Source organism: Zalophus californianus, chromosome 3, assembly GCF_009762305.2.
Source record: "Zalophus californianus isolate mZalCal1 chromosome 3, mZalCal1.pri.v2, whole genome shotgun sequence".
Lineage (NCBI taxonomy): Eukaryota > Metazoa > Chordata > Mammalia > Carnivora > Otariidae > Zalophus > Zalophus californianus.
Genome location: NC_045597.1, coordinates 176,676,526 through 176,701,439, shown reverse-complemented (window position 1 = coordinate 176,701,439; position 24,914 = coordinate 176,676,526). Strand labels below are relative to the sequence as shown.

General features: G+C 47.1%; 1 protein-coding gene across 5 annotated transcripts in view; it reads left to right on the top strand.

Moving 5' to 3' along the window:
• The window catches only part of NHEJ1 (non-homologous end joining factor 1), a 77,513-nt gene that overhangs the window by 16,519 nt on the left and 36,080 nt on the right, over window positions 1–24,914 (top strand). The window contains exon 6 of one of the 5 annotated variants that reach the window (XM_027588033.2): window positions 7,312–7,375. The exons of the other annotated variants lie outside the window; for them this stretch is intronic. Within the exon in view, the coding sequence (XP_027443834.2) occupies window positions 7,312–7,375 (64 nt within the window). The remainder of the gene's footprint in view (window positions 1–7,311; window positions 7,376–24,914) is intronic. 5 annotated transcript variants of the gene reach the window in all.

Below are 24,914 nucleotides of genomic sequence, written 5' to 3'. Positions count from 1 at the left end.
GGAAATCCTGTCGGCTCTGCCTTCAATGTACACCCATAATTTCACCTCTGCTGCTTCCAGTCTGGTCTGAGCCACAGTTGTCTCTTTCTTGTGTCATTGCAATAGCCTCTTTACTGGTGTCCCTGCTGCTACCTATGCTCCTGTCTGGCCCATTCCCGATAGAGCAATCTTACTAAAACACAGATCACATCATGATACTCCCTGCTCAAAGTCCATCATTAGCTTCACATTATGCTTCTAGGGTAAAACCCAAAGGCCTTACGGTGGCCTACAAAGCCCTACGTAATCTGGACCTCATTACCTTTCTGCCCTTATCTGCCACTTTCTTCTTCCTTTACTCCACTGCACCCACACTGGCCACTTGCTGGTTTTCTAGCTGTCTAAGCACCACCTGCCTTTAGTCCTTTCTGCTGCCTGTTTCCTCTGCCTGGAATGTTCTTTCTTCAGGTACTTGTGTGGCCAACTTCCTGACTTCCTTAATGTCTGGATTAGTTCTCTATTGCTTTATAACCCATTACTCCAAAATGTTGTGGTTTAAAACAACAAACAGTTGTGGAGGACCAGGAATTTGGAAGCAGCTTAGTGGGGTGATTCTGGTTCAGGGTCTCTCGTGAAGCTGTAGTCAAGACGTTGGCTGGGAGGGGCTGGAGGAATCACTTCCAAGCTCTCTCATGTGGCTGTTGGCAGGAAGTGCCATTGCCCTGTCATATGGCTGCTCACGTGACATGGTCCTGGCTTCCTGCAGAGCAAGTGATCCCAGAGACAGCCCAAGACCGAAACGGAAGCTGCAGCCTTTTTATAACCTAATCTCAGGAGTGATAGTGCCTCACTCTCTTGCTGTAATCTCTTCATTAGAAGTGAAGCACTAAGTCCAGGCCACACTCGAGGGGAGGGTAACTAAGCTCCACCTCTTAAGGGGAGCTGTGTGAAAAATACAGTACATGGTTTTGTTCAAATGTCACCTTCACAATGGGGTTTACGGTGAGTATCCTATTTAAAATTGTAAGCCACATCCTTGCCCCTCTGCACATGGCTCTACTTTTCATTTTTTCCGTAGCACTCATCTTCCAACATCCAATAAAATTTCCTTATTTCCTTAAGCTCATTGTTCATGGTATCTTCCCCCTATTAGAATGTGGAGCTGAGCAAGGACTAGGGTGGATGTTTTGTGCAGTGGTTTATCCACAGTGAATGGAACAGTGCCTCTACACGCAGTAGGCACTCGGTAAATATTTGTTGAGGGATGAAGGCATCTTCCCACTCCTCTTTGTCTTCCCTGTCTTACGAACAGGCTATGAATTTATCACCTGTTGGTAGCCTGAGACCCAGATAGCCCTCCTGCAAATAGACGAGTAGCCTAAGCAGAGGATTGCTGTTGGATTACCATTCTCCTACCTGCCTGTTTACTGGGAGATAGTCCCAACTTCGGGATAAACTATAAGCCTTGAAACTTTTATTACCAAGAGCCCCCAGAGCTTCTCTTTTAGACCCAGTTAAGAAATGAAATATCCCAAAAACCAAAAGAAGAAGAGCCTACCAAAATCCTGGAAAGAACGTTAGTCATACAGCCAAAAGCGAGTTAATAAGTTTCCTCTTTCCTCAGTCTTTCCTCTCCCTGGGCTCTTCCTCCACAGTTAGAAGGGCTGCTCAGCTACCATATGCCTGGTAGTCAGTATGTAGAGGAAGACACAGGACTTGGCGTATGTTTTTTCAGTATCCTTCATGGGCATTGTAAAGCAGGATAAGTCTAGGGGCATGAGACTGTCCTCCCATCGCGTGTGTCTGTTCTCTGGTCTAGAGGAACTTGCAGTGAATTCATTCTTCCGGGATTCAGTGTCGTGCGTGTGCATACAGGGGATGATGTGATCATCAGAGAGCTCACTATTCTTAATGAATGATAATAGGGGCCACAGTTGTGCTGTGATCGGAAAAAGCTTCCTGCAAAAGGCAGTACTTGATCTGGACTTTCGTGTTGTTTGGGGTTTTGCTAGGGAACTAGGTGGAAGGCATTTTAGCTGGGAAGCACATGGGCGAAGGATATAAAGTCATAACGAGTGGGTGAGGATTAGCAGAAAATAAGGTTACCAAGATAAGAACTCGAGACTAGGTTGTTGGGGGGCCTTAAATGCTGGGCTGGAGGATTGGTACTTGATTCTGAAGGTAAATGTATTTCAGCTTTTTTTCCTGCTGGGAATCCATTTATTTGCCATTTTCAGTCCAGTTATGAACATCTTTCATTACATGCTGTGATTCTCAAACAGGCTCATCCCCTAGGAAGGAGTTATTAATTCCTTCTCGCAGTTATTAATTACTGTTATAGATAGTGGGAAGCCGTGGGACGTTTTGGCTGGAGAACTGACATATGAAAGCGATCTTTGGGAAGATTAGGCTGTCAGTGGTATGCCTATGTGAGCTGAAGAACAGTGGTACTATTGCCAGACTAGGGAAATCATGGGTGGGGCTCAATTAAATCTAATCTTGGGCCTACAAAGGAATGGTTTTCCTTATTTAAAACACAAATCCACTAGTATTTGAGCTCTGGAATGAAAATCTCCAGGGAGGAAGGGATGGCTGCATATATTTCTTAGCTACATTTCTTGGGAATTTTGCCTCCTCTTTGGGCTCTTCTCAATGTGGTTCCTGTAGTCACCGTTGAGTCCTGCTACCAGCGGCCACCACCTCTTTTCTTTTTGGCCCCAGAATATATTAAAAGGCCTCTTTCCTTATTTTCCTTTTACAAAGCATTATAGGGGCTTATACTTTCAAAAGAAAATTTATCAAAAATCTGAGCAAACAGAAGGGTACAAATGGGATACAATTACGCATATCCAAGAGACAGATTTCTGATTCTGGGAGTCCTGATAGTGAAACACTTTATCAGTTTCCAAATTCTCGTATTCTAAAAGCCTCAAAATCAAGTGTTACTAACTCAGATGCCTACAGGGGACAGGCGTACAACATAAATATGTGTATCAGGCTGGATATAAGACAACAGAGATTTGTAGGGGTCTGCGGAAAACGGGATCGCGCATGCCCCTGTATCTAGCTCCAGATAGGCTAGCACAGCTTACCGGACACTGTTCTGGGGGGGCTTGTGTAGCTTACTTCATTGAAAGGAAGTTACCAACTCCTAAAATGAAAACTGTTTTGTTTTTTTTTTAAAGATTTTATTTACTTATTTGACAGAGAGAGAGAGAGACCGTGAGAGCAGGAACACAAGCAGGGGGAGTAGGAGAGGGAGAAGCAGGCTTCCCGCGGAGCAGGGAGCCCGATGTGGGGCTCGATCCCAGGACCCTGGGATCATGACCTGAGCTGAAGGCAGACGCTTAACGATTGAGCCACCCAGGCGCCCCTGAAAACTGTTTTTTTATTTGTTTTCTTAGCTCCACTGAATCCACTTTTATTCTCTCATTTGGTTTCATTCTCATTTCCAGTCTGAGAAATTCACTTAGTTCAGAATTGAGTTGTAAGGCAGTGATGATTGAGATCTTATTTCTGGCAAACATCTAGCCTCCTTAGGCCTAAACTATAAGCTTCTCGTACCTCTGAAGCATTTTGCAGTGATTCACATAGCTGAGTCTGTCTCCTCTTCCCCCGGTAAAGGAAGGGTTTCATAAAAGTCCATTCATTACATTATGACCATTAAACAGTGCTTCAGTCTATAAAAAAAAATGATGGCTTCTATATCATCAGAGTTCGTTTAAAAATATAAGATGAAAGTCTTTTTCCCATACATGTTGGATTTAAATTGACTGTAGGACCTACAAGTGGGAATGCTCAGGGAAACATTGACAAAGGAGTGTTGAAGCTTTGGTTGAGAAAATCTGTAGAAATAGAGAGATCTGGGACTCTGCTGCAGAGGAGAGATATTTGAAGTCATGAGAATGGATGCATTTTTTTTTTTTTCTGAGAAGAGCACAGAAAAAAGAACAAAAGTCCGGTGGTTGAGATTTGGGGAACAATCATCTTTGGAAGGAGTAGTAGGAGCCAGTGAAGGAAGTGCGAGCAGATAGAAGAATCTGAACAGAGTAGAAATTAGCCAGGAAAAGGGAACAGACAGTTGTCAAGTGCATCTGTGCATGTGTCAGACACAGTAGCCAGGTGCTTTATCTAACTTATAACTTTTAAATCCTAACAGCAAACCTATGAGGTTGCTGATATTATTCTCATTTTAAAGATAAAGAAGCAGAGGCTCAAAGGCTAAGTAGTTTGTTTCAGGTCAGCTCACCCTATTTGCTCATATGTGTCTTTACTGAAATCCTGTGCTCTTCCTGTCACCCTGGAGGGTGATCCACAGCACCACATGTGGGAGAGAGACCAAAGAGATCGGGTGCCTGCCGGCCCAAAGAAAGACCATAGCAATTTGTGATCTTGGGCAGTATCCGCAGATTGCAGGCAGCTGGAGGAGGATCAATTGATAAGGCAATGAAGACCATGAGTATAGAACTCTCGACCGGAGAAGTTTCACAATGAAAAGGAAGTGAGAGCGAGCTGCTAAGCTAGCAGTGGCTTAAGCAAAACCTCTTCTAAAGATGGAAAGACGCACGTGTGTTTGAAAGCAAAGAAGAAGCCACTGGTAAGGGACAGACTTAAGCTGGTGAAAGGGGGACGACCGTGTGAAAGCAAGGAGCTGCAGAGTTGAGCACAGTGGGAGAATTAGTCCTTCCTCTGAGATTTGCGGATGGCATGAAGGCACGGGCTATGTTTTGAAGCAGGTGACTTGATTTCCGCCTATTTCCATCCTCTTTCCCCAGAAGATATAGCCTTTTCATTTAAGAATTTTAAAGTGATTCCCAAGGGCATTTAATTCTACTTACTTAAACAGAGAATCAGATGGTTCGTTCCGTGACTTTTCTGTTAATGACCAAAGTACCGAAACTGACAGAAGTATCAGCCGTGTTCTTTCCCTCTTCTGAGCTCCCGTGTCCCTTTGTGTCTTTCCTGTGTCACTTACCACTGCAGTGCCCTGTAGGTAGGAGGCACAGAGTAACCAGTGGTTGTAGCTTAAAGGTCTCGGCTTGGAAGATTCTCTCACGCTGATAAATGTTGTCTCTGGTTATAGAAGCAAAGAGGGAAAACAAAAGTATCAAATGACTTACCTTTAAGTTTTCCTGATGTGTTGGCTTCATAACTTTAGCCTTATCCCTGAAGTGTTCTCTTATTATGGCCTTCACTTATGGGTGATACTTCTTTTGGATAGTGAGCCACATTGAAAAGTGAGAGGCTGAATCCCATAGGTTCGCAGCTTAGCTGTCCGGTGTGTGCAGAACAAGACGTCAGGACTCATGGGCATCCTTACTATCTCCCATAAGGGAATCATCAAGGGAAGAATTGCCAGAAAGTCTCAGAAAGCATTTTATTTTTTTCATTCTGTACGGGAGATCTTTAGTCTATTTGTTTTCATACTTAGAAGTTTAAATTCTATGTGGATGGGACATTTTAAGCACCATTGGAAATATTAAACATTGTGGAATCATGCTGAAAAGTGAAAACATGGTTTCTGCCCTGGAAAGATGAACTTTTGAGGGAGATTAGACCACTGAAATTTACATATATACAAAGGATATTCTAAATACACAAAATATATGTTACCACAGAGGGAGAAGAAATAGATTGATTTGGATGGGCTCTGGGCTTTGTAGCAGGCTAGTTTGGACGAGGTATTTCTGGAAGAGGTGAATCTTGAGCTAAGAGTGCGGAGGGATTTTGTGTGGTGAGTGGCTGCCGAACTAGGTATTTTATTCAGTTACACAATCTGAGAGGCTCTCCCTACGTGTGGTGGTTTGAGGGAATCCTTCAAGAGCTCCTTGCCTTCTGTTACTCTTACGCTGGAAGCCTGAGCAGCTCTGAGGCCGTACGTTGTCCTCTTAGAATCTTTTACTCCACAGAACCCCTTCTAGTTTGGTGTGAGTGAAGCTAGGAATGGGGGAGGTGGGGAGCTTTGAGACAAGATGACAATACCCTTTGGTCTAAAGAAGGAATAGTTGATGATTGTCTCAGCATTCAGTTTTCTGCAGCCCCAGCAGCTGGGGGAAGAGCAGAGGGAAGTTGCTGAATTTAGTGGATAACAAAGGAGGGGCACATCTCAAGTAGAGTGTTCTCCCCCCTCCCCTCCCAATTTGGGGTAAGCTCTGATATCGAGGTAAGTAAGACTCAATAGGAAATTGGATGAGATTAGCTATCTATGGAAGTGACCTACCCTACTTACTGTTTGTAAGTATAGTGCTTATGAGGCTAGGTTACAAGTCTCCACCAGGGCCTAGGTGAGGCCTTTAATGAAGGAAATCATGGCATCTCAGATATATATATATGTAGAGAAGATTAGAGCCATGGAATTTGGGGAGCTGGAAGGGACTTTATCAATCTAAGAATATATCAAACCTCTTCATTTGACTTTTGAGGAAATTAGGGCCTACAAAGATGAAAGAACTCTGATGTAGACCAACAGTGGTAGATCTTGGCCCCAGGACCCAGGGCTCTGAACTTCTGGTCCGGTATTACTCCATCATATCCCATTGCCTTGCCACATGCTACACAGCTGCACTTGGAACTTCAGGTGGGCAGTAGGCAAGACTGAGACCCGTTGGTGAGCATTATGGAGACCTCACTTATGTAAGAGATGGCAAAGTGGTCCGTGGCTAGCGAGCTCTGCCCCAAGTACAGCCTCCTCTCTTCCTCCACATCCCTTTCTTCCAACCCTTAGTCTTGCACACCTCTAGGCTCTTGGAAGCGATCTGAGAAAAACTGTTACATAATTAATTCATGAGGTCTGAGGAGCAGATGTGCTAGCAGAGGGGCAGAGTTGTATAGAATGAAAAACCAAAACCCAAAACTAAAGAATAACAGTTTATCGATGTATCTAGCAGAGTGCCAAAACAGTGATATAGTAATGGGGATGAATGTCTAGTTTTTTTCCACAGTGTATAGGAACTCTCCCATAAAGTCACTTGCTACTTTCTCTTACCTTTTTTCCCTGCATTTAATAAATAGCACTCAGTGTTTATTTGGCTCCTCAGGAAAAATCAGCTGAAGACAGTTTGGTCACTGATATGATAGAGCCCCCACCTTATAACCTAATACACTGGCATTTTAATTTCTAAAGCGGTGTCCTGGGTGATTTTAGTTTGCATTTTTCAGCTCTCTGGAGTCCGATTATCCCTAAGTGAACTAATGGAAACTGTGCTGGGGACTCCGGACCTTTGGTGACCCTTACAAAGTACAGACTTCCCCTGAGATGCTGCTTGAACAGCTACTTGGGGGTCTCTCAATCTGCGTCTGTCTGTATAATGCCTCCGACATCTCTTCCTGCAGACACCGGATAGTGGGGGCTCCTCCAGCCATCTTAGAGGATCAAGCTGGGTTTCGAAGCAGCCAGGTAAGTACTTGGGTAGTGCTTACTGGAGGCTCTGGCTTTTGTTCAGTGCCCTCGGTGGGCCCGACCCTACCACCCCTTCCGTCGAACCTAACACCTATCCTAAGAAAACCTGCCATCAGTGTTGGGGCTTTGTCCAGCTGGAGAAGCCCTTTGGGTGTGAGTGGAGGTGTGGAAGTTCTGACCTGGAGGAGGTCTCTCTCAGCACTCTCGTAATTTAGAGTTTTCCATTCTTTGACTCCATCTACCAGCGGAGGAGGGACAGATTGGCTCTTTTACGCTCTTTGTTTTCTCACACCCATTTTAGGAAATTTAGTGTCAGAAGACTTCCCAGAGTTTGCTTCCCAGGTCTAGAGAGCCCTCATTGCTCACAGTCCAAGGTTCGGTTCTAGCTGCACTGACCTGGTCAGACCCACCTGGATCAACCAGCGGTGAGAGTCAGACCAGTAACCCATCTCTCCTGAAACTGCTTCTCTCTCAGGCCTCAAAGCCTGAATCAAGCGACCATTGTACCAGCCTCGTATCGGGGCTCAGAATGTCAGTTTTCAGCGTGTCCTCGTATATAAATATAGGTCTCTCTAGATATAAAAAGTGAGAGAGTCTGTAAGTCGCTTTTTTTTTTCTATACCCCCTTTCATGGGGCAAGCTAATGAGATGCATATCATTAAAGACCCGATGTTTTGTGGGACGGAGCCTTTTAAACTGGATGTGCCTGGCTTAGTCATGGCAAATATTTACCAAAAAAAAAAAAAAAGGGACATACCATATAAAATTAGAGTTCTGAAAATAGTACTGAGAGAGGGAGAAAGAAAAAAAAAAAAAAACAAAAAAAACCCAGGACAGAAAATACAGGCCAGTCTGTTTGGGGAAAAGGGAAAAAGAGATAAAATGAGAGAAACCTCGGCAGTAAAAACAGCATCTTGGTAAACAGACTATAAAAAAAATTGTGACCTGCTTTCTGGCAGCCCTGGCGGCTGTCGAGCGGGTGAAGGTGGCAGAACCGGCGTCTGTGTGGACACATGGTGCCCGGGGCGCACGGCTCCCCTGGCCGCGCAGGGCGTTAAATTTAGCCACATAATGATGGGCCTGAGGACAGCCTCTTGTTGACCACACCATAATTACTGCTTCGCTTTATGAATTTTATTTTGCTTATTCTGTTTCCTCCTTCTTTGGCATGAAGGGGGCCTGGAGTGGGGGGAGTCCCGCCCCCACACCCCTCCCCTTCCTGGACAAATGAGTCTTCATAGAAACTTGGACTCTCAGGCCATCAGGGTAAAGAGTAACCTCCCTTGATTAACCAGAAAGGGAGAAAGGTTTCTGGTCCCCGAGCCTCTTGATTTTAGATTATGATTTAAAGTCGTAAGTGGAACTTGCTAGCCCTGCTTCTCAGAGCTCTCGGAGAAACTATTCTGAAGTCGCTGGTCTTAGAAGCCCTTCCATGTGAATCTGAGAGCTTGACATCCTTACTCTGTTTATAAAACCCCAAAAGCGAGGCTCCCAAGTGTTGTTGGATTTTTGCCTCTTTGGTCCGAAGCTCCCTTGCTAGCTACTTAGAATTTCAGTTTTGACAACATCATGCATCATAAAGAGATACGTTGTTTTTTATATATCTTGGTCTTGGTGATAACTGGGTTCTTGAAGCTGAGGATCTAATATAATCAACTCTGTTCAAGTAACATAAAAATACTTGTTTAGGATAGTCTGTGGAAACCTCAAGTATTATTCTTTGGGGACACTTGACGCCGATCTTCCCGGTTTTAGAGTTAAAATAGTGTAGTTCGCTAGAGCACACCATGGCTTTTGTCAGAATGGTGCTCTGAGGCTTCTTTGCTTTATCTGTAACTCTGGGGAAGGGGCCGGGAGCCCGTAGTCTCAGACCCAAAGTACCATACAGGGGAGAGGAAGTAAGCTGTAGAGAGGGTATCAGAAGTGTTGCATGGAGTAGGTTTTGGGTCATTGGGGGTGAAGTTCTTGAATGGTGACCTAGGCTGGCAGCTCCCTATGGCCCCACAGTGGCCCTCCAACTGAGGAAGTGGTGGAAAAGGAAAAGCAAACAGAGGTTGTGGTCAGGGTACTGGCTTGTCTGTCGCTGGCCAGGACTGTCCTGTTTGTGTGTCAGGGACGGTTGGGCTCCTCCCGAAGCCAGGCAAGAACGTGTCAAGGAGAGGCTTCTTGCAGTTCTTGTTTTCCCAAAACAAAGGAAACTCCTTGCATTGCTGGAAGTCGCGTGCTTGGATGCTGAGTTTGTTATTGCCTGATAACCTGACCACCAACTCCTGCCCTCCTCTTCACCCCATGTGGCCAGTGGCTTAGCGGGAGCAGCTTCCTGTTCCTCCTCCGAGGCAGCAGATTCACTCCCTATTGTACCCAGAAAGCCGGGGGGGGGGGGGGAAGGAAGAGGTAGCGCTCCTGTCCCCAGACCTACCCTCTGCTCTTCCCATGGAACCTTCTAGAACAGTGCTTTTCAGAGTAATCTGGCACATGTTCTTACTGTGCCTGACTGATATGCAGCATGTGCCCCATGTGATATGCAAACCATTTTGTACCCTGTTCATTGAGAGGAGTCCTCTTGACCAAGTGTTTGGATGTTATGGCAATGTCAGATGGCTATGAAAGTTTTTACATGCTTATTAAACTCAGTCTCCATACTTCCGTCATCATGGGCTAGTTGCAGAGGGTTCATGCACCAGCACCAGTTTGCTGATCACACTTTGAATAGCATTGTTCTAGAACCATAAGACCTAGTGAGGTTGAGCTATTTCCTATTGGACATAGAGAGGTCCTACCCTTAACCTGTTCAGTGGGCGATGAATAGAAAAAGGAATTTTTTTTTAAAAAGATTTTATTTATTTATTTATTTTGAGTAAGAGAGAGAGAGCGCATGTGCGTGAGCAGGAAGAAGGTAGAGGCAGAGGGAGAGAGACTCTCAAGCAGACTTCATGCTGAGTGCAGAGCGCAGCGGGGGGCTCCATCCCACAACTGTGCGATCACAACCTGAGCTGAAACTGAGTCAAACACCCAGCCGACGGAGCCACCCAGGTGCCCCTAGAGAAGGGAATTCTTAAGGAAATTTCAGGCAGTAAGAAATGATCTGATCTCAATTGCCAAGTCATGCCAAAGAGCTCTGGTACTGAGGTGGAAGTTTGAACTGGCTGATTAAAGGTTTCTTTCCTGGTGCCAGGGTTTGGTGATTCTCATGCCAAATGGTAAAGCCAAGAGGTGAAATTAATGGCCTTGATGATTTTCCTGCAGGGTAGTGATTCTAAGTCTTCAACTGTGGCTCTAGATGACTTACCAAGGTAAAGAAAGAAAAGGGGGGGGATGTTTTTCATAGGGTTCATTTACCAGTCTGTCATTTTCATCTAGATATGAGGTCTTTCTTATACAGATCGATCATGTGTTTGGTCAGCATTATCTTAGTCTTCTGTTAAGAGGCCACCAAATTGTTTCCAGAGGTTGAGAGATCTAGGATTGAGAAGAAAAGTAAATATTGGCAGAGTTGGTGGAATTCAAGTAAGAGATAAGAGCTGGGCCTTGGATTAGAACTGTGGGTTATTGGCAGGCCTAGTTGGAGAGTGGGGGCTCACAGCCCCGGTCCGGAGGACAGCGGGGTGGAGAGGATTGGCCATGCAGTGAAAGGTTTGTCTTTGCCAGAGAGAGAGAGAGCAATAGGGCACTGAGAGGGAAGACTATTTGGAAAGTAAGCCAGGAATTTAAAGGACTGGAGAGTTCCGGGAGGGAGGGACTGGGAACCTGCTAGGTTCCACCCTTGCTAAAGGACAGAAGGAAGAGAAGTAAGCCCAGACTCACCTCTGTGCCTTTTCTCTTTTTAACACCCCACTCAGCCCAGGGATCTGCAATCAGGAAAAGAAGCCAGGTGGAAGCTCTGATTAAATCTGGTCACGTGTCCCTGCTTAAAACTCATTGGCGGCTCCCTCTTGACCTTAGGATAAAGTCCAAACTCTTTAATAAAACCATTAAGACCCTTTATGATCTGGTCTCTATTTACCTCCCCCACTTCATCTCCCACTCTTCTGCTAGGCCACACTCACTCCCCATCCGCACTTCTACCCTCCATACCGAATCTACACTCGAGGCACAGAGCACTGCTGTGTTCCCAGAGCCCATTATTCTCTGTCTTATCTCTTGTCCTTGGCACACAGTGTTCCCTCTGGGAAGTCCCTGCCACCACCAGCAGACCTTTTCACCTGGATAACTCCTGCTCCTTGTCTGGATTTCAGCGGGGATGTCACTTCCTCTGGGGAATTTTCCCTGGCCCTCTGAGTTCAATTAATTTAGTTGCCTTTCTTGTGTGCCACTTTATTGGCTGTATCATAGGCCCTGTCACATTGCATTGTAATTGCTGTTTATCTGGATCCCTGCGCACCCCTGCCTCCCCCAGTGCTAAGTTCCCCAAGGGCAGGGATATTAGCGGTTTTATTTAACTTGTCTGATCCATTGTAGGTACTCAGTACATTTTGTGGTGTTATATATTCTGCAGAGACATTTTGCCTTTATTATTTAATTTGATTCTCTTTTAACTAGCAGGTGAAGTGAGCAGGTTTCATTGAATAAAATTCAACACAAATATGTCAATCACCTACTCAGATAAAAAGAAGAAATAAATCTACCTTTTTTTTTTTTAACTACACTAGAGCCGCTTCAGGATGAAGAGGTATGGTGGCTTAGTTCAGAGAAATTAAGTAGCACTGTGTCCCACAAGTAATTGCAGTTGAAACCAGAACCTCATCCTTCGACTTTGTAGTACAGAGCTTTTTTTCCTATCTTCCCCCTGTCGCAGAGGTTCTGTTCTAATAAAATATATTTGAGAAGGGAGGCTATTCAGAGAGGAAAAAAGCATCCCTGTAACTCTTCTTAAATCTGCCCACTGAAACACAGGTCTGAAATTGTAGAAAGATGGCCAAGCACCAAACTGGATTACCCATCACATAGAAGGTCAAGGAAAAGTGTCAGGACTGTGAGACATGGAAATATCTCTGAGACACAGTTGGAGGGGAATCCTCAGTCTTGGAGAAGGATCTGAGAAACACTGACATTTTCAGCTGCCAAAATGTTTTCCCCGGGGGCTGCCCTGAGAACAGGACAGCCAAGTGGGGTGAGGACCGAACTGGGGGACCTGGGGGGACACTTGCTGACCCTCTTCCAACTCTAGCAGTTTCTCAGCCACTAAGCTAGTAAGGTGGATGAGCTAGAACCTTTAAGGCTGCCTCTCAGCCGTTTCTATTCTTCAGCTCTTGGGGGCTGGAAAGAATGGGTATCCCCCAGATCATCAGAAACCTAGTCTGTAGGCAGAGCTGGCCACAGGGCCAGGTTCAAAATTACTCCTGCGCCCTGGCCTTGGGGCAGGGAAGAGCATGGCCTGGGTTCTCTCACCGGCAGGGATCAGTAGTACATTCTAGCCATAAGGGGACCCAGACGCTCTTTGTCCAGCAATGTTTTCCCAGTGTCTCCTGGGGAGTGATTCAGGGCCAAGGTGACAGTGGGTTTGGAGCCCAGATGAAAGGATTGCAGGGACCACAAGACAAGATCCCTTGTGTGGTGGCCGGCTGGAAAGAGGAGGGAGGGGGTGTGTGGGGGGGTCAGTGACGCAACTCCCCTGGCTTGTAGGGACGGAGGAGGAGAAGGCTCGCGGTGTGTCTCCTTATAAAGAGGCCCTGACCACATGAAGCAGGGGGTGAAGGTGATCCCACAGTGAGTCACCCAGGAAGGGACGCCGTGTGCCCAGAGCCCAGAAGAGAGGACTTGTGGATTTCCCACTCTTCTATGATTTTAGGCGTAATACAGTGGCTTTCGCCACTCAGGCTACACTGCTTCCCTGTCTGCCTTCTAGCCCAGTCTTTCTCCTCGCTCCTCATTGTCCCTGACGTGCCTGGGTTTTGATCTGTCAATTTGTTCTTGATTTCTGTAGTTGGTTTTTTTTTTTTTTTAACTCCGAAGTTTGATCTCTACTGATTTCAAGAAACCCCAACCATACTACGAATTGTATTTCCCTTTGAGAAGATAGTCGGGTGGCTCTTTGCCAAGCGTGGTTGTTCTTAGATTGTGTTTGCTTTCCTTCTTATCTTAAACCAAGGCAGGTATCATATCCTGGACTGGAATCTGAAGGGATTCGAGGGGGCCCCTGGATCCAATTGCCCCTCAGTTGAAAGCAGCTCTAGTCTGGCCTTTATTGAGGTCTGGGACTGCAGAGAGCTCTGGGGAGTGTCCCTGTAATCAGCCAGCCACCAGCCCCACACTGCCTTGTAATAAAGCAGCTCTATATTTGTTCTGTTTATAGTCTCCTCTGTAATAATGCCACAGCCCTCACTGCTCTCCCTCTTTGGGGAGATTTTCTGGGTAATAGAAAATTTTGAAATGTTAAAGAGGGTTGTAGACTCAGAAAATGTTTTTTATCTAGGATGTGTCTCACGTTGGGAAGATGCCGGGGAAGTCCGGGCAGCCAGTGAGCACGCTCCGGGAGGAGTGTGTGGTGGTGAGCGTGTGGGGGGTGTGTGTGTGTGTGTGTGTGTGTGTGTGTGTGTGTGTGTGTGTGACACTGTGGCCATAGGGCCCATGCGTGCAGAGGGGAGGTGTGCGAGAAGCCGCGGGTGCGTGCTGTGTGGTCACGGGAAGTGTGGAGTGCGCAGCCCTCGTGCTGGTGGTGAGTGGAGAGCATGGTTGGAAGGGGGATGTGAGGTGTGCAGCAGGGGCCTGTGCGGTGATGGAAACCCCTGTTTTGGCAAATTTCAACACCGTCGGGTATGGAGGATGGCGACACCTGGGAGCGTGGCCTCAGGATGGAACATTCCATTCATTCCTTCAGTGTCCCCTTTCCTGTGGCCCCAGCCACACCGTCCTGTCTTTCCTTCTCTTCCTCCCAGTTCCTCGTCTCTTTCTCTGTTAACCGGTAAGAAGGTAGAGACGGACTGTTAGGGAGAGGGGGTGAACAGCAGCCACCTCGGTCTCGGTTGGCGAGAGCGGGCCTGACGTCCCAGGCTGCCAGCTTTGAAGTTGACTTGTGCTTTGAATCCTGGGAGTTGTCCTCGCCAGGGCTCCTGCTAACAATTCCGATTCCTCCTTTCTCCCTCTCAGTCTCTACCTCTGCCCACCTCCACCCCCACCCCCACCCACCCCCCGGATTCTATAAATACTTTATTATATGGCACTAGTAAAACTTCAAGTATTTCTTTTTATTAGAGCTACATAATATGGTAATTGTGTGACAGAACACAGCTCCCGTGAACGGCCCCCACCCACTTCCTAGGTGTGGCCTCTCACCGCCTCGGCTTGGGCTGGGCCCACAGGCCTCTCTGTTCCTCTGGAGTGTGTGCGAAGGGGGCTGGGGCAGCTTTTCAGACAGAGCTAAGGGGTCAAGGCCTTTGAGTAGGATCAGGCCAGAGGCGTAAAGAGGTGCTTTTCAAGTTTTAAGCCGTCTGTCCTGGTGTGTGAGTACAGCAGGAATCTTATTACTAGCATTAATTCCAGTCAGTGCGTGAGGCCAGTCAACCTGCCTTTCCTTTTAATAACATTGTCGTGTGCCATAGAAGGTGTTGAATTGAGACCCAGGACCAGGGGTGCATGGGTTTCTTTTGTTGACTCTGGTTCACGGTACTTCTTATTTATTGACTTTTAAGAGCGGTCATCATTCTCTCTGGTGTCTCCTGGGTTCAGAATCTGGAGGTGCTGAAAGAACCCGATCCCTCCCATCTCTTGCTGCTTCAACCCTAGAACATCTTCCTTCTTAAACCCGAGTCATCGGCCTCTGTGTCCGCTAGTCTCATGGGAGGTGTGGAGCAGGAAACACTGCAGTCTGTGGTTCTTTCCTTACGGTTACCATGTGATCTGCTACCGGTGTATTTTGTTGTCTAATTGAGCCTTATTATTTGATTCTGGTTTTTGTCCAATGAGAACTGACTTTGAACCTTGCCTGTACCCCTCTGTGTAGCTATGGTACCTGTGGGTCCCCACCAGATCCTCCCTTGCATTGCACGGGACGTTTTGCATCCTTACTTCTGCGAAGCTTGAGGATTGGGGGTTTCTGCCCAGGTAGCAGCTAACAGAGTCCTCGGTTCCAGGGACACGGGGCACAACGTTTAGTCCTCTCTTAACTGCCTCTGTGCCCAGTGTTTGCATAGGGGCCAACCCCCAAACTAGGCTCTGCCGTGCACTCTTTACTCCCCATGGAGACCTATGGGCATATGCTCTTCCCACGTTTTGGGCCTAGCCAAGGTTAATATTAGGCCTTCTAGCTGGGCTGCTGTTCCCGAAAGCCACAGGGTGTTGTTAATATTCATGTGACCGCAGAGGCTCATTAATATTCATGAGGCATCTGCAGTCTTCCTTTAGGCCCTTAGCTCGGAGAAAACAGGAATGATTAGAGCTTCTAGAACTTAAAACTAACCCTATTTCCTGGAGTCTCTTAAGGAGGAGGCAAACCTTAAGAGTAAATGTCTGGGCCAAGAGAAAAAAGAGTTTTCATGCCAATATCCTAAACTGGTCTGACAGCTTAGTGGAGTTGGGCTGGATGGCTGTTCATGTTATCATCCTTATCCAGTGTTTATTGAATACCACTGGGCTTAGGTTCTCGTACAAGGCACTGTGGGGAGTAGGAGACTAGCACTGTGAGGTCTTCGGTGATAACGGACGTGATTCCAGCCCCACGCAGCCTATGGAAGTGCAGGGGACACAGGTGTCTACATACCTGTAGTTCAGGGTGAGGGCGCCATGCTAAATAAAGCTGTACCCAGTGCGGAGGTGCAGATGCATGAGGAAGTCCTTCTCTGTGGGGAGCTCTTGAGAGGAGGGTGAACCTAAAGAAATGAAGGAGAATTTTCTGTTACTCTCTCAATAACACTCAACGAGGCATAAGGCACTCTGCATGACCCTCCTGGGCTCCCTGCTTACCAACTGTGCCTCCCTTGCCTTTTGTCAGATGCATTAGCTATTCCGATATCTCATTTACTAGAACTTCTTTCCTATAGAGTATCCTTCTACTTCCTAGATGGACTCTTTTCTTTTCTTTCTTTCTTTCTTTCTTTTTTTTCTGAAAAACTTAACTAGTAAAAGCTCCCAACTATGATATAATCTTCGGCAAGTTTGGGTACTCAAAAAGATGAATATAATCCTGGGTTATGTAATTGAAAGAAGAGCACGAGAGCCCAAGATCGCCCTGCCATTGTAATTTAGCACTAGTTGGCCCCTTAGGATTTTGGTGTCATGTTTGAAAGATGCGTGGGGTTTTCATGCCCATGGGAACATCAGGACAATAGTAAAAGGGATGGAAACAGAATTTTATAAAAAAAAGTATCCAAGGAAAATGGGATTATTGAATTCAGAGAGTTGAATGGTAGCTCATTCTTTTGAATAGGAAAGACTGGTACATGTAGGATGATAAGGAACTTCTCCACGTTTCCTTCAAGGGACACTAAGAAAGAATGAGCTTGAATTATAGCAATAAGGATATAGTTGAAGTAGAGAGAGGACTTTTTTTTTTTTTTCTTTTTTACCTGCCTGGAATGTGGCCGGGGAAGCTTGGAAACTCCCTTCCTAGAATTCTTCAGGCGTCTTTCCCTCCCAACAGGTGGAGCATATTAACAGTCCCTCTTCCGCACACAGCCAGCGTCCCCTCTGTACATCCATCCTCTTCTGTCCGCTTACGTTTCTTCATTCTGTTTCTTTACGAAGTCTGCTCATAGTTCTGGTCTTGATCTTTGCTGCTCATACAGGTATTCTGTAAGAGGAGTGGGAGATTACCAGGCGACCTTCATGAATCAGGCAGACGGTGCTGTGGGTAGAGGCTCTGTGAGAACAGGAACCTTGTCTTACTCACCCTCTGCCTCCAATTTGCGCCTGGTTCATAGTTGGCGCTATAGAAATATTTGTTAAATGGATGAACAAATGTTTATATTTGTGAGATGAACCGACTTCTCAATGAGCTTATTGCTTATGAGCATGTTTGCCCAGACCATAGTGAGGGCCACAGGAATGAGAGAGCTGGGCAAGCTACCTAAGTCATTGCTCTTGGATGACAGCGTTTTCATTCTACAGTTTGATGACAAAGGACCGTGTCAGCTTGGTGCAAAATTAGAACTTCTACCTAAAACCCAGAAAACCCAAACAGGGTGATAGAGAAATAATTTTAAAACATAGGGAATTTATTAAATAGAGAAAAGGCTCGTTGAGTATTCACTGTTCTCAAGTCAGCAAGATGCTGGGAGAAGGAACTTCGCAGACTAATGGCTATTAAGACTGGCTCTACAAACCAGTGACAGGGGTCTGGCCACAACTGGAGTCCTAAGATCCCAGTCCCAGGAAGCAGGGGAGGGGCAGACCACTGGAGTGGTCCATTGTGCTACATCAGAATAGTCCCTTTGGTGGAAGTTACGGTTTCTCTTCTCTTGGGTTCTATTCCTTTAGGGCTTATGATGAGTTCAAGGTAAATTTGAGGTTCATCCTGTTCTAGGATCTATACTGCTCATCTGTCAGAAAGGACAGCAGGTGGCGCCAAAACATTGTCATACTTGCCCTGGCTTAGGAAAAGACTCCAGATGGATAGACAGAAGGATTCTCTTTTGAACAGGGGACAGGGAGAGGGAGACTGGCTACCTTAGCCATTGCTCAGGTAAGGAGTCTCTGAGGGTTCAACATCTGCCAGTCCCCATCACCCGGGATCTGTCCCTCCAGCGCCCTACTTTGACAAGAGGATCGGCGGGGAGAGAGAGATCCTGGCCAATCAAAGAGTGGAAGAAGAGTTGGTTCCCTTTCTGTCCCTGGCATCCCTGTGTCTCCTCTGGGGCCTGATGCTACCAGACAGCATGGGTTCTGAGGCTCTCGCCTCATCCTGTCAGCCCCTTTGGCCTTTCTGTCGGTTCATTTCTCAGTGATAATAGGTGCCCATCTGAGGATACTTTTCTTGCCTCAGGACACTCTCCTTATGGATGGATTTCTCTTTCTCACCTGTCCCCCTCCCCAGTTTCCGGGGGTGGTTGCTGGAAGTGGGGACGGGGGGGGGGGGGGTGGGTAGGGAATGGAGAACACTGGCCCCCGGACAGATTTAAACTGGAGGTGCTGACGTGGAGAGCAGAGGAGGACAGCGCGAGTCCGTCCCGCAGAGGCTCCCCGGTCCTGAGACGGAAGCAGAGCACTGTCCAGACAGTAGGGAGCAGGGTTAAAAGTCATGTCAGGATGGACTGGAGCTCAGAGGCTCTGTGGCAGCCAGGCTTGAGCGGCCACGGCTACCCCAGCCCCGACTGATTCCCACCGCTGAGCCGTTAGCTCTCTCCCGGCATTGTCCCTGACGCCCCCAATTTCCCCACTCCCTTGGTAAACCCGCCGGGCTGTCTCCAACCTTCATTCCTTGAGCTTGTTCCTTGGGCCTCCCCCCTTCCCTGGGGCGGGTTTAAGGGCTGGGCGGAGCTGTCCGCCTGAATCCCCTGTGGCCCCTTTGGTTCCTGGTTCTATATATATCCCTGTCCTTTTCTGCACAGGGTTTGATACGGCTTTATGGGCATTTCCATCCGCTTCACAAGCACAGCCATCACAGAGGCGTGTTTCACCCGAGAAACCTCAGCGGAGCCTGGCCTGTGGCGGACTCAGTCTGGCCCCTGAATCAAGGCTCTCTTCTCTTCCTGCCCTCCCCCATCCCTCCCCCCCTCCATCTCCCACTACCTACCCCCAAGTGAATAACAGAGCTCTGGGGAGCACTCGGTCTCGTTGGCAGGGCATTTTGGAACTCCAGAGACTCGTGGAGAATTCTTTAGTGTCCGTTTCTTCCCTGAGTTAGTCAGGGAAGGTATGTGATAGGGCATTCAGGCATTTCTCAAAAAGAATGGAACCCCGTGGGTGCTGGCAGCTTCTCTTGAGGCAAATGAAGAGAAAGAAGAGCTTTTATAGACTGAGGCTGGATGAGCCATCGGGGCCTGATGAGGAGGGTCAGGGGCAGAACTGGGTCATATGAGTTCAAAGAGGCGAAGGGTCAAGGGTCCTTAAGACAGTGGGTAGGAAAGAATAGTCCCCCACGGGACTCCTTTTGGCTCATTCTCCGGGCAGGAGATGAAAAGGTGAAAACTGGTCTAGAAAGGGAAAGTTTGCGTAGAATAAAGGAGAAACCTGTTAAGTGGGCTAAAATTTGTCTAGGGAAGCCATAGCCCCTGCACCCCATTTTAGGATGTCTAATACCCCAAATCATCATAATAGCAATGTCTTAATACCTGTTGAGTACCAGGCCCAGGCCCTCTGGCTGTAAATCTTGTTGTTACTCTTCACAGCCTTCTTAGGAGTTGCTATTTTCCCATGGGTTGGAGAGCAAAACTGAGATTCAGAGAATGAGTTGGCCCGAGTCATGTAGCTAATCGATATGTGATGCAGCCAGCCTTCAAAGCCATTCAGCTAAACCCCAAGCCCGTGCTCTTTCCACCACACCATACTACCTCCCTGAGGAGCCCATAAGAAGGTGACAAAGCTGATTCTGACTTAATTTGTGGTCTGAATAATGTTTAGTCTCTTTCCGTTATTTAAAACTTTCACGTTTCCACATGGTCTCTAAACCTGACACCTGTGTTTACTTGTGAGTTTTCGTGACATTCTGGCTGCTTCTTTGAGCCTGGGGATTCCCAGGGCACCAGGTTGCTTGGCTGAGCCCCATAAAGAATTGGCACATCTGTGCGTGCATCTCTTTATTATTACCCAGCTGAGCTCGGGGGAGAAGGCAAGCCTAGACGCCTTCATCCCCGGCTCAGAGACCTCAGTCCATTTGTGACTCTGCTGTCCAGAGTGGCCTGGCTAGGTATTTTCTCTTCCCTGCGATGTTTACTGTTCTTTCGTGGGATTTCAGATTTCCATGATGGTGGAAGGCTTGTAAAATGCAGGGGTGGGGAAGGGTTACTGTGGCAGGAGCCCGGGCCAGGCCAGGTCGAGCCAGCAGCACAGACAGCTTTTATAATGGTGTGCAGGGCGAGGAGGCTTGTAAAGGCGACGCAGGCAGATAGGGGGATAAATCATGCGAGCAGTGGGCAGGGTGGTGAGCCGAGGTTAGGAATTAACTTTGTGTTGGATGGAGCCCAGGTTGTGGGATGGGAAGGGAGGCCTCCCCTCTTTTCCTCTCCTCTTAGCTCTCTTCTTTGCCTCCCCTTTCTGTTGGCCCTATTCACTGCAGGCTGTGACATGTTTGCCCTAGCCCTTCCTGTCCCTCCTCCAAGTTGCCTGAACTAAATCAACAAGGGAGAAGGTACCCCAGAGCAAGGGAAGAAAGTCCTTCATGCTTCTACCAATCAGACTGCTCTGTTTCATTGCAAATAGGGAATAGATCTAGCTGTCTCCTTCCTTCCTATAGCCATGGATAAGCCTGCCCATCCCTAGCGCCTTTGCGCTTATTCTCAGGGAGTATGGCCTTGACCTAGAAAATGGACTGGAGGGCGCCTGGGTGGCTCAATTGGTTAAGCGACTGCCTTCGGCTCAGGTCATGATCCTGGAGTCCTGGGATCGAGTCCCGCATCGGGCTCCCTGCTCGGCAGGGAGTCTGCTTCTCCCTCAGACCCTCCCCCGTCTCATGCTCTCTCTCTCTATCTCATTCTCTCTCTCAAATAAATAAATAAGATCTTTAATAAAAAAAAAAAAGAAAAGAAAATGGACTGGAATCCTCTGGGATGACGAGGAAAGCAGAAAAGGCCCTTCCAGCTATTCTGAGATTCCCCATCTTGAAGTAGGGTCTCGGTCTACCTGAGCTAGGGTGCAGACCTGGACGGGCTTCTTGTGACAGCTGAGGTGTCATTTGGGAATTATACTTCACGATGGCTTCCTTTTCTCTCTGTGTTATGTATGGACATGCACGGGGAGCTGGGAGAGATGCCACATGAGTGGTCAGACTAGACTTGGTGTCTAAAAAGAAGCGGAAGTTAGATTTTGTCTGACGACGCATGCATGCATGCGTTATCTAGTGGCTGAGTTGTTACAAGGTGGGTACTTAGCGCAGGGACAGGGTTTATACTCTTCTTCAGGTCAGAGTTGTGTCTATTATGATGATCTCTTGTTTCTCCTTACAGCCCTTTGTGCAATGCTTTGCAGATTGTGGGTGATCAGTGGATGTTTGGGACGCTCTGCATTGGTACAGTGCGCCAGCCCTGGGCTCTCTTCTCTCATTCCTTTCTTGCCCTCCAACATCTCTCACCATAAACTGTCCCCCTAATCATCACAGCTTTCAAGTGGACAGCTCAGCCCAAACTAAAGTCATTGACTGCATTTCTTCCTCCCCAGATCCACTTTCCTTTCTAATTAGGCCCTAATTGAAAACTGGTTGCATTCGGACTTCTCTTCTTCTGTTCTGCTTTTTAGTTCCAGTGGTGGAAAAACATTCAGCTGAGGTTTGGGTTTTCCTTTGCCCCCCCCCCCATTTTTTTTTTCTTTTTCTTCTTCTTCTTCTTCTTCTTTTTTTTAATATGGTGGGATTCTTTTGGAAAAGCTGTCCCCAGCCTGTTGGAGCCCCACTCACAAACCCCAGCCTTCCCCCAGAAGACCGGGTCTTTTCAAGTGGTTTGCGTTGAACACGTCGGAGGCCCCCAATGCCTGTGACAGTTTCTGTTAATTATAGAGGCTCTTTCCCCCTCTCACATTAGTCAAAGGAGTTTTGTGTGTTTTAACAGCGTTTTCCCTTGGCTTGAATAAGACTCTGTTCAGACATTTCCTAGGGCTGGTGAGTCGGCAGCACTCCCTGGGACCCGGTAGCAATGTTTCCTTATTGGCTTCTCTCGGGGCTTCAAAGATCACGGTGGAGGGATGATTCCTAGCGTGCTTGAAATGTAGTTGTTTCGGGATTATGGACCGAGTTCCCACCCCATCAAAAACTTCTGCAGTGTCCGGGCCGCGGGTCTAAAATAGACTTGTGTGTGGAGAAGTTCCTTGGGTCTCTGCTTGCACTCTGCTCCCTGCCTTATCCAGTCCCTGTGGAAGAGCCCCCTTCGTGTCCTTGCTGTCCTTGTTGGGTTATATCAGAGCATTTCTGGGGACCCCGGCTTCCATCCTCTGTTTCCCAGGCCTTATAACCATTACCGCTTATGTAGGCCTTTGGAGCGCTTATGCTGCTGTCGTCTTAATATTAAGGTGCCTTCTGTCTCGACGCCCCCCCCCCCCCCAGGAATGACATGTCACCTGCTTGGCTTGAGCCAAGGCATTCTAAGCAGAAATCAGCCCTGGCACATGATCTGCTTAGGGATTTCTCTGAGAGACCAGTCTACCAGTTAGGCGAGGAGAGAGCAGGAGCTCACTGAAATAGTATTCGACTAGAAATCCTATGTGGGGCTGCATTGTGTTGAATTTAGGCTGCTTGAATTTACTCTGGGAGAGGATCAGCAGGGTCTCACAGATGGAGCTGTGGGTAGGAGGTCAAGAGAACCCTCATAGGTAAAGTGTCCGTGGACACATGACTTATAATTGCTGGGTGATAATCACTTGTCCTGTTGCGGGCTTTATTGTTTGTTTTTTTGTTTTTTTCAGAGATCTACTGAGCCTTGTGTGTTTCTCCTTAAGAATATTTTGCCTTTTTTAATTTTTTTAAAGATTTTATTTATTTATTTGAAAGAGAGAACATGAGCAGGGGAGAGGGGCAGAGGGAGAGAGAGAAGCAGGCTCCCCGCAGAGCAGGGAGCCCGATGCGGGACCCGAACCTGAGCCGAAGGCAGACACTTAACTGACTGAGTCACCCAGGTGCCCCATATTTTGCCTTTTTTTAAAAAAAGATTTTATTTTTAAGTAATCTCTACACCCAGTGTGGGGTCCGAACTCACAACCCCGAGATCAAGAATCACACTCTACTGACTGAGCCAGCCGGGCGCCCCAAGAATATTTCGCTTTTGAAGGTGCTTATGCTCAGCTCCTGAACTATTTTCTTTGCCTAGAAACCTCCCTGTCTGAGGCATTGATTTTCTTTGGTTGAGAACATGGCAGAAGGAGGGTCTTGAGGAGTCATAGACCTACTGGTTCTGCAGGGCTCCTCCCTTGAGCTCTGGCGCTTGGAGGGAGGGGATGAACTTTCTTGGAGTATTAAATGGGTGACAGTCTTAATTATGGTACCTCTCATTTCCCTTTTTCCAGAAATCTGGAATACTTGAAGATACTGTCCTTCTGGTTATAGCTTAATAGGTTTGGCAGGGAATCTTAGGCTCATCCCGGGAAGGTCAGCGAGCTCAGTTTCTCTGTGGTATATAGAAGATGGAGCTAAGACCTATGGATGGGAGTCACTTGCTCCCGGGAAAGATGGGGGTGGAGTGAGGAGAGGATTTTCATTCTTGTTCCAAAAACAAGAGCCTTGGAAGCCCAGAGTGGCAGGACCCGGAGTCCCTGCAGGAGAACAAAGCCAGAGGAAGAGAGTTATGGAAATTCAGTGATTATATTTTTTAAAAAGTTCTTGGATTGGAATTCAAGGAAGCTGCTTCCCCACATGGAGTCTCATTTCCCCATTTTCTTCCCGTTTTCTTTCCTGTCTGTCTCCCCCTCCCCAATGTGTTTGGAGTCTGTGCTTCAGCACATATTTGGTGCACCAAATGCAAAACATCTCCCTGCCTTGTGACCACAGAGACTGCAGCGTTGGAAATTCTTCTTGAATTGCTGACATGGTTGTGCTGTACATTGCTTATATTTTATGGCGCACGTTTAACCATATAAACTGTAATATATTAAGGTAAAACATTGAACAAGTGAAACAGAGTCAGAAGATGCGAGCGACATGTGTTTGGTTAGCAGTGAGGAGGCAAAGGGTTTTCACGTCATCACTGCTGCTCATGCCGTGAGGGACAGATGCTTGTCTCTGCTTTTAAGGTGTAGGGTGTAAGCAGCGCACAGCATAAAAGGTACAGGAGCTCTTTGGGAACCCGGGCGATAAATAAGATTTTGGCAAAATCTTTTCAGACGTTTTTCAAAGTATTTTTATCTGGAATACTTATAGATTGTGATTCCTGGTGGCACAGATGCAAGGATGGGGGGGTGTTTTCGTGCCCTACTATATACAGACTGGGTCCAGACTTTTTGTGCTTATTACTATTAATCGTGGAAGCCACGAGTGTAAAGAAAATATAAAAGAGATGAAGGCATCAGAGGTTTGGAACAAAACGACTTTACCCAGCATCTATGATGTTTGTTCCTAAAACAAAACAAAACAAAACAACGTGGGTTGCCGGAGATCAGCTTTCAGGGAAGTAGTATTGATGAGTCCTTTCTCCCCGCTTTGTATCTGGACCTTTGAAACTGGCGGTATGGCTTTTGGGGCCAATTTCAGCAAGCTGGCCTCCCTGTTATCTATCAGCCAGGGAAGGACTTAGTCATATGCCTGTAGGAGGCTTTTAGCAAGTTCAGGGGAAGCTCAAGTTCCCCTTCTGACCCCTGGCTTTTTCTTAGAGAGACTGCAGTTTATTGGCCAGTGTGGAGTGGAAAGGTGCACGGTTAGCTGGGAGAGAATTAATAAAAGTAATGATTTATATCGGGGTCGTGTTTACGGTTGGCAAAGTACTTTCACTTATGTTGTGTTCTCTGGGTTCTGTCTTCGTGAATCAAAGCA